Source organism: Physcomitrium patens, chromosome 24, assembly GCF_059467195.1.
Source record: "Physcomitrium patens ecotype Gransden chromosome 24, ASM5946719v1, whole genome shotgun sequence".
NCBI classification, from domain to species: Eukaryota; Viridiplantae; Streptophyta; class Bryopsida; order Funariales; family Funariaceae; genus Physcomitrium; species Physcomitrium patens.
Window position 1 is genome coordinate 212,384 of NC_143433.1, and position 9,702 is coordinate 222,085.

A 9,702-nucleotide genomic window follows, 5' to 3' on the forward strand; every position below is an offset into this window, starting at 1 on the left:
CCATTTTTTTCTGAGAAATCTGATTTAATTCCATTTCACGAATATAACATCTTAAATACCTTGAAATATTCCTCCCATCAAATTGATCAATTTTATTGACCACTGCTTGCAATGCTTTGGTTGCCAAAGCTTCCTTTCGATCATTGCTTTGCTGTTGCTGCATTGACAATGAGAAGGCTTGAAACAAACTAGCAATAGACGGATCCATGTGCATACCTTGTCCTTTAGAAGACTCCCCACCAAAAACTTCTCCCAAAAATCCTTCAAAATTTTTATTTTCGTTTTCCATAAAAATAAAGATAAAATCAACCGAAATCCAATACCTTCTACCTCAAGCTTTCACGTCGGGTTCACCACTTATGTCGTATTACGTGCTTTCCTGCTCGAGAACGCGCCGGGCGTCTGGCTGTAGAAGGTAGTATGGAGATTCACCGATAGTCAAGCAGTCTATCAGTTTTTACTGCTGGAATATAAATGACTCCAAGAATACACCGTAAATCTTTACTGATGCCCTTCGACTGCTTGTCGAAGTCCTTTTTTTGCGCCAGCCAGTAGGTCTCTAGACGTTACAGAGAACCCCAAACAACCCAAACTGTTAATCTTCAATACCCCTTTGTACTTACGATCTTGTATCCACTGACTGTCCTGTTAGATTAACCCAATAAATTTCATTCACTCCGCATACTCAATCCTATAGACACCCCTTTAATCCTTCAATCACAGACGTAACTCGATTTTACAAAACAGTCAAGAGTATTCAAACCCACTTCATTTAAAAATCCCGATTCACCATTACAACACTGACTTCAGCAGCGATTGCCTCAGTCGTCCCAAAACTCTACGAAGAAGAAAAATCCAAATTCTATGTCTTTCCTTCCTCGACCCGAAGCATGAAGCTCCTCTCTCTAATTCCCTTGATCTTCCAAAAACCTCCAATGAAAACCGAACTGGTAACCTTGCAAAAGCTTGAAAACTCGCTCCCTCCCCTGATTCCCCCCGAAAAAAAACCTTCCCTCCCTAATCTTATCCTCTGAATTTCTTCAATCTTCCGTCTTAGATCCGGAATTGGCTCCCATCTCAAGCTTGGATCCGAAATTGGCTCTCGCCGTCAAGCTTTCTCCTTCGTTTTTACCTTTAAGAAATCCATTTACCGAAAACAACGTTTCCTGAAACGGCACAGAGAACATGACAGCCTGAAACAGAATCGAACCCCGTAATCGGGACCACATTGAGTCGCCCGACCAATTCAGGTCCTATATTGGGAAAGATGCCCGTAGTAACCTGGATGTTCCCGTAATTGGGTCAAATTGGTCCTCGCGTCAGATTGACTAAGACCCGTAGTAAGACCTGGATTTCCCGTAATTAGACTGCATTGGATTGACCGGCCAATTCAGGTCTCATATTGGATAAGAGGACCCGGATTGGATTATCGAAATTGGATCCAATTGGCTTCTCGAATCCATCGTGTGAATTGGTCCTTCTCTTCTTGCTGACTCCCGTTATTGGAATCGAACGGAGCATTTCAGTATGCCCCGACTGACTGTAACGGAGTGACTGAACCTGACCACTCAGTATTTGTACTGGAGTTGGTTGATGCTCCCAATATTCGAGGTAACTGAATATTAATAAAATTCCCCTTTCTTTTTATTTTCACTGTATACTCGTGTTACAACACGACAACGGATGTGATATTAGTGAACACACATGGGAGCCAATAAAGAATCTTGCAAATATAACAAAGGTGGTGGAAGCTTTTCATCGACGACATCCATCAAACTCAAAATGAAGGCGTTCGTTTTAAAAGAAATAAGATCTAGGCAAGATTACATTCTACTTTCAATCCTTATTTGTAGCTTCTTTGTAGTTGTGATATTAAAAGGATGAAGAACCAACAACCAACAAATTTGACTAAAGAGCCTTCATTTGCTGACTTGCAAAATGAGATATTGCGATTGATACAACCTTCAAGACGTTACAATTGAAATGAAGATGCTCAAGAATGACATATTTTTCCTCGAATAGATGGCAAGATACAACACATTTGATATCACAATCTTAGAAGAGACTCTTGATGTTTGATAATTTTATTAGAGGTAGGATCAACTCTCAAAAATATTTCAAATATTTTATTTGAAAGAAGTTATGAAGGCCTCAACAATGATCAAGTAAAAGGATGGTCCTCTTGCAATAGTATGGAACACTGACGATGGTTGAGAGGCAATATCAACCATCTTCAAAGAGAACAAAGATCTGAGTATGTGGCAAATATAATTTGTCGCATCATAGATTTTCTCAACATATAATGACCGCTCTTCATAGAACTCGTTCCTAGAAGAGGGGATAATATCATGGGCATATGCATGTAAGCTAGTAATTACATGTATGAATAAGTAGAAGTAAGTAGAAGTAAGTAAAAATAAGTTAATTCTATAATATCTCCTATGGAAGTTTCTTAGAAGCTTCATAGATATTCTTTTGACTTTATAGGTATCTATAATTAATTTTTTGAATAAGAAAAGTAGTCAACAAGTTAGCCATGTGCCACACATGTTGTTAGTTTGAAGATCAAGCTAACTATGTAGCCCACACATAGAAAAACTTGTCTTGTAAGTCAAGGCATGTGTCCTACAAAGTCAACACATTTTGGAGGTCCTATAGAATATCGCCATATAGCCTTTAGTTAGATAATATATATAGAGACAAGAGTGAAGCCCTCTTCACTCTTGTCAACTCTTTTCTTGCTTCTAGTCTAATTTCAAGAGACTCAAGTTTTCTTGTCTTTTGGCAATAAGCCATACTAGTTTCTTTTAAATATACGTACTTCTTTATTTCTATTTTGTCACTCTTTCTTTGATACAGATTTCATTGGTTTATGCATCATCTTTTATTTCATGTCCTTGACACAAAACTACATCATTGTGACAAATCTAGGATTCTTTTATTGATCAAAGAATAAGATTAGAGAGAAAACTTATAAAAACTAGTTAAATATTGATTTTGAGTGATTTGGATTAATATTAAATTTCTCAAAGATTTTCAAAAGGATCAATATTATAAGTAATTTAGATTCTTTATGAATTCTTTATGAATACTTTGAGGTTTTTTAGGCTTTTTTTTTCAAGTTCTTATTAACTTTTTGATATGTTTTTATGATTTTTTTTTAAAGATATCTTTAAGATTCTTAAAGACTCTTTAAGATTTGACTTTAATGAATTTTTAAGTTCTTTTTATTTGCAAATATAATTTACCAAATGCCTGATGCATTTCTAAATTAGTTTTTACATAACTCAATAGCATCCTAAATTATATGATCTTTATAGATCTATTTTGGTATAAATCTTTGCTGATTAAATAAACATACATTAGCTGATTAAAAGACAGCAAGTCTTTCGTGGCACACATCACTCAGAATGTCACAAGAGGACCCAGATACGGGGGCTGCAGAGATTGATGTCAATTAATGTAGAAGGCTAAAAGGCAATTCAGTCAAGTATCAAATCAACAGAGTGGGGTGCATTATCACGCAATTCGGCTAATATGACAAGCCAGTGCAAGCTGGATCAGTCTGGTGGTTCTACAACTCGATCACAATTTTGTGAATCAGGAATGTTCCGCAACCTGTCTACTACCACAATGTGATGAAGGGGGAACGTTCCGAACAGATTGCAGCAAGGTCTCATGCTTCCAGGCCGTGATTCTGTTTGCATCTTCGCCGATTGCCTAAAACACCCTTCAGTGTAAGACATGGGCAAATCAACTCTGCAAAACCATCAAATTCGGACTTTACAGCTCCAATTTCTAGTGTAAGGATTGCTAACCCACTAAGCTTCACGATATTTTGTCCGCAAGTACAAATTTTATGCCGCAACCTACATCGCTGGATGAAGAAAACAAACTTACATGAGTGGAAAGGAGAGGAACTGTAGTGATTTTAGAGTACACAGATCCGTAAGCTCGAATTCCATATACAAAAAATTGCTCAAGGATTACCACATTCATGTCCGTGAGTGACATGCTGGTGTTATTGAGTTCTTGAAAAAGCTATGGAATGCTACTCTTCTTGCAAACCGCTCAACACTACGCTTCCGATAAACAAACCGCCGGCGGTAGCCAAGCACAACAAACTCCCGACGTTCTGCACAACAACGAGGGGGGTGGAGCTATCTGGAACGAGTACGGGAATTGCAATTCCTAACACAACTAGAGGTAGAGAGAAGGAAGCCAACGTTGCGGGGCTGGCCGTCGCGAATTTTTCCGCCAAGCTCAGCAAGCCGAGGTCCTCCGCTTTCGACAGAAGACCGAGCTTCTCAATCTGCGACAGACTCACACCAAGGCTCTCGGCCTTACTCAGAAGACCCGCCTTCTCGACTTGAGACAGCAATTTCTTCTTCTCCAGCTTCTTCACGATGTTCACGGGCTCCGTCTCGGTATTCTCCGCGAAAATTCCCGCTCCGAACCACTGCTTGCTCCACCCTTCGTCGTAAGCATTCACCTTCTTCTTGGGAGCCATAGCTCGCACTTGAAGCTGCTTTCGTGATGGCGGGCACGTCTTCGTATCCCGCAGCAAGCCATCACCGAGCTTCTGCACGGAACTGCAATTTGCCGAGAAGCTCAGAGCTTGAATTCCAGCCGCACCTTGAGCCATGGCAGCCATAGCCGTGGTCACACTGCCAGAAATCGATCTCACAAAGCTACTGAACGATCTCAATTGGAAGTTGACACTGAACAAATTGCCTTCGGCACACTCTCAATTTCCCGTAGCTCCAAATCCGCGCGACCAGTAACCGGAGTCCACATTGCCCACTGCCACGATAATGATTTGCTCGCCATTTACTCGCTTAATTCTTGTGGTTGGATTCGAGTCTGAGTGCGAATGGGTAGGATTCAAAGACTACCGTCCCCCGGGTATACATCTTCCGAGGTTCCCGAATACTCCGATGGAGCACTGTTAGAGGGTCTCAATCCGGTTATGTTGTGAGTCTCTAGAACCCTAATGTTGCTTCATTAGGTGGAGAGAGGAATACACCGGGTCTCTTGAGCTTTTATCTGTTGCGTGTTTGTAATTCTAAGGGTGTGTCACCATGCAGATCTTTGTGAAGACCCTCACGGGCAAGACCATTACTCTCGAGGTTGAATCATCAGATACTATCGATAATGTGAAGACGAAAATCCAGGACAAGGAGGGCATTCCTCCCGACCAGCAGAGGCTCATTTTCGCCGGAAAGCAGCTCGAGGATGGCCGCACCCTTGCTGACTACAATATCCAGAAGGAGTCCACTTTGCATTTGGTGCTCCGCCTTCGAGGAGGTATTATTGAGCCTTCGTTGATGGCTCTGGCTCGCAAGTACAATCAGGAGAAGATGATATGTCGGAAGTTAGTGCCCTCTTCTCTCTATCTTTTTATTTTGTGAAATGGCTTCTAACTGCATCTTGGAGCTTTTCTGCCCTATGCACCCAAGCTTGGAGTGAGTGATTTTCGTGGTGATTGGGTAATGGAAGCTTGTTATACATTCAGACTTGAAAGTTCTGGCTGCACTTTTAAACATTGTCCGGAGTGTGAGTTGCCATGTCGGAAGTTTTTGCTTATTATTGTTGAATATGAGGTTGAACGGTGGCTATATCACGGGACTTACTGTAGAGTAGCGACCTAGGTTTTCTTTGGTAGCTTACAGGCCCTGCATGATTTACGTCTAGCCTCGAGTTGAAACTCGTGTCTACCCGATTGTTCAGGCCTAAGGCTGATGTGCTCCCTCAAGGATTTTTTTTCATGGTAACGAGGCGTTTGATGACATTGCATATCTAACTGGTCTTACCGCATGTGAAGGTGCTATGCCCGCCTACACCCCCGAGCCGTCAATTGCAGAAAGAAGAAGTGTGGACATAGCAACCAGCTCCGCCCTAAGAAGAAGATCAAGTAGAGTGGCGGCCTTCTGTATTGGTGCAGTGTGTGCAATGCAAGCTCAGGAAATGTGATAGATCTTCACTGGTCTTTGAGCAGGTTTAAGCTACACGGAGACCAATATAGCTTGTTTACTGCCTTTGTAATGCGTCACACTGCCCCACATGAACACCGACTCTCTTTAAATCTTTGTACTATCTATTCACTCTGGATTTCTCTTCTATGGTTATTTATATATTTTTATAAATAACTTCCTTGATTGCCTCAACAGAACACGTGCACACCTTGATAATTAGTTTTTGACTACATACATTGGCCCTCATACCCTCTAGTTTATCTTGTCTTTTGTGTATGATGTGAATGTATGATCTGTCGAAGTTTCTCATTATCCAGTGATCAAACTGTCTTGTTTCATGCAGCCATAGTGTTATTTTTCGGTTGTATCCGTGAGAATATGCAGCATTAGAGATATGGTAATTGAGACTCTTTTGCATTCTATTTTGAACATTTTCCAGAGATTTAAATTTGAAATTGCTGTTCGTTTTTAGGTGGGATAACTGAAGTCTGTGTAATGTCTGGTTGTGTGTCTGTCCGATGTCTACCTCCCTGGTTACATTGAAAGAAGCTCGCGTTTCAGAAACTAGCTCTTTTCAGTCTGTCCAGAGTTATTCACAATTGAAGAATCGCTCAATTCAATCCTTTCAGGCTTACATTGCCCGACTTAGATAAATGTTATGAGTGAATGTTACATATGTTGTATGATAACCTATGCTCCACGCAAAACACACCAGTAGGTGGTTAGCCATGATCCCAGCAATCCTAAAGCATTTGAAAGCCTTGGAATAAAGTATGTGAGGCTTGCACGATGTAAAGCAGTGAAGTCATCCTACATGCTTAACGAAGGAATAACTTTGCATGAATAGAATGTTAATTAATCAAATTGTGCATTAAATGTAGAGAAAATTTGTTTAAACTATTTAAAAATAGATAATTAAATAAGAAGATTAGGGGTACCTTTACTGTCATGTTTTCTTGGATTTTGTAATAGCTACGTTTGATAAGACTAGGATACAAATGTAAAAAGCTTCTCTATTGTTTATATAGACATATATAGTAGACAGAAAATTTGTTACAATAGTTGTGAATGTTTGTAGATCTATGTATATATGTACGTGTATGTATTCATTAAGAGACTTTATCCAAAGCGGATTAAGTACCCAGTTGGTACTTAGTACTCATAAACAACAAATTCAAGAAGCACTTTGTGGAGAAATGTTTAAATAAATCCAAAATCCTAATTGTTTTTAATTACTAGTGAATGATTTTGAGTTTCTGTGTTTTTTGTCTAATTAAAAAACTCCAAACATTGCACTCTACACCTTGCACCCTTCTACCAATATTTTAGAAAATTCCAGCAATTAGTTGCACATTAATGAGCTGCTTATAAAATCTAAAGTAGCCACCCAACATTTATGTTTGTAGACATACATGGATGCCAAATGAATGAAATAAAAAAATTAAAGTGCAAGTTGGGTACTTGTTTTGTAAAATTAAAAAACTTCTATCTATGCTAATAACAATATATCTCTCCTACACATGTTATACAATTAATGCTAGTACGCTTTTATGTTACAATTTTATGGATTGTAACTTTATATTATCAAATTTGATTCTTTTTAATACTAAATTGATGAAGTTATTTAAATATAAAATTTAATTCTTATACATATTCATAATAAATTAATAAAATTTTAATATTAATTAATTTAATTATTTCCTGGAAAAAATCTTTTTTTGTGATGAAATTTCAATTTTTTTTCCTGAAATTGAAATACATAATTTTATTATAAAAGTTAATGATTTATATACCAACTATAAGTTTAATGTAATTACTTAAATCATATGTATATATTTTTGGTGATATTTAGTATCTTGCATAATGAACAAAAATAACAAATAAATAATGTTATGCTCATTCAAAAGATCAATGTATGATTAAATATTCATAATCATGTATATTATAAATATATTACATATTTATAAATAACATCAAATTTTATATTATCTATAATATGTTTAATACAATGAGGGCCCTTCAAGTTTATTTTAAAATATATTAAATTAATTTTTTTATATATAAATCTTCTTAAAAATAGTCTTACCAATCATAAAATCAATATTCTTAGGATAGTTAAAATATTAATAAATATTTTATTTTATAGTAGTAAACTCTTTTAAAATTAAGCCAATTAATTTGAATCTTAGTTTCCAATATTTAAAAAAAATATTAGAATAAAAAGAGCTACTAACCAAAATATATTCAAATTATAAAGTGATTCTTATTAGATTTTTGAATTATTGGAGCAAACATTTTGGCACATTTAACCTAAATTGTCACTAATCTTAGTTTTAACAAACTTAGTAATTAATTTAATAAATCCACCACTTTAGTTGTGGTGGATTTATATTCAGTGTATTGAATTTTAACAAATCTTAAATGTTATTACAATTCTATTTTATTTTAAATTATTTATCTACAAATGACTTTAATTTGATTTAAGCTTTGGTTTTCAATCAATAAATAATTCAAACCCAAAAAATAATTTAAAATACAAAATAAATTAACATAATTATGACTTTACACAACTACAAAAACATAAATTGAACTTGGCTAATTTGCTTACTAACATTTTATATTTCAAACCACAATAAAGATCCATAATTAGATGTTAATTATTGATGGTGGACAAATTATCGAAGTACACCTTTAAAAAAAAAATTGAAAAAGAAAATGTAGATGACAAGAAATATAATTACATTAGGCTACAATGCAATACAAAACGCTATTAAATAGCTATACATTTTGAAAAAAAGATAGAAAATATTACAAAATCTGATTTTGCAGAGTGGCGAAAATCTCATGACGTGCATTGCATAGACAAGTGAATTTTGCATAGACAATCTCAGAAGTTGTCTTGTTCAGTCGAGCTATGCTGCAAGGTTTACGGTTTAGGATTGTAGAGCAAGATTTAGCCAGTGAAGGCAGCAGTTCAAAACGTCTGCTGAACTGGGCCCTCGCAAGTATTAATCTCGGTACGAAAATCAGTTAGTGTCTGCGCCTCTGCCCCTGCCAATTACATCAGTACTGCCTCGTTTTGGGAGCTCCATTGTGCGTGCTCACAGTATTGCGAGCGCCTAGGTGGGAAGCTTGGGCTTGCACTATTGAGCGTAGTAAAGTTTTACTATTGTGTCTCCATCTCTGCGCATTGGTACACGTAGTTCTGCCTAATGTATATTGTTCACTGGAACCTGTATCTACTCATCGACTGAATACGTTTATTTTCCAAACTTGTCAGAGCGCCTCTAATTCTGTGGATGCTTATATCAAGGAAATTGTGGAGTGTGAGTTGTTCGGTTCATACTGTGGAGCTTTTGTGTGTACATTCAATAGAACCTGAGAGGATTTTAGAATGTGGTAAGGATGTGTGAAGAGGGGGTTTCTGAGGGAGTTTGAGTCTAGTCAAAATGCATTATCTTACTTGGAATTCCGAGTGAGCTCTTGATAAGACAAGCTGCGAACTTTGGCATCACGCCACGGATGAGGACATCGCTTTCAAATTTTTTGATCGAAAAGCCGATGATGGAGAGGGCTGATGATCAGATGTCGAACAAGTCCACGGCTGTGGCTCGGTTGCTGGAGTGGTAATTTGGAAAATTTTGTTGTGCGTTCCTTGGATGAAGCATCTACAATATCCGCAGGTTTTATAGGTGGACTCAAGCCTCTTCTGCACTCTCCAGACCAG

General features: G+C 37.3%; 2 protein-coding genes across 2 annotated transcripts; one reads left to right on the forward strand and one right to left on the reverse strand.

Moving 5' to 3' along the window:
• Positions 1-3,926: 3,926 nt before the first annotated feature.
• LOC112276765 (uncharacterized) lies at positions 3,927-4,830 on the reverse strand. The gene has a single exon (XM_024508430.3). The coding sequence runs from the start codon at positions 4,652-4,654 to the stop codon at positions 4,052-4,054; it is 603 nt and encodes a 200-aa protein (XP_024364198.1). The 5' UTR covers positions 4,655-4,830; the 3' UTR covers positions 3,927-4,051.
• Positions 4,831-5,043: 213 nt separating this feature from the next.
• Positions 5,044-6,089, forward strand: LOC112276766 (ubiquitin-ribosomal protein eL40 fusion protein). Its single transcript, XM_024508431.3, has 2 exons — positions 5,044-5,374; positions 5,825-6,089. Exons 1-2 carry the CDS (start codon positions 5,082-5,084, stop codon positions 5,916-5,918), a joined length of 387 nt encoding a protein of 128 aa, XP_024364199.1. The 5' UTR covers positions 5,044-5,081; the 3' UTR covers positions 5,919-6,089.
• The last annotated feature ends 3,613 nt before the right edge of the window (positions 6,090-9,702 follow it).

What these genes read in the sequence shown, in the direction of transcription:
- LOC112276765 (XM_024508430.3), bottom strand. Translation starts at nt 4,654, where the DNA reads ATGGCTGCCATGGCTCAAGGTGCGGCTGGAATTCAAGCTCTGAGCTTC.
- LOC112276766 (XM_024508431.3), top strand. Translation starts at nt 5,082, where the DNA reads ATGCAGATCTTTGTGAAGACCCTCACGGGCAAGACCATTACTCTCGAG. An exon ending in GAGAAGATGATATGTCGGAA is followed by an intron (nt 5,375 to 5,824) that starts GTTAGTGCCCTC and finishes CCGCATGTGAAG; the next exon opens with GTGCTATGCCCGCCTACACC.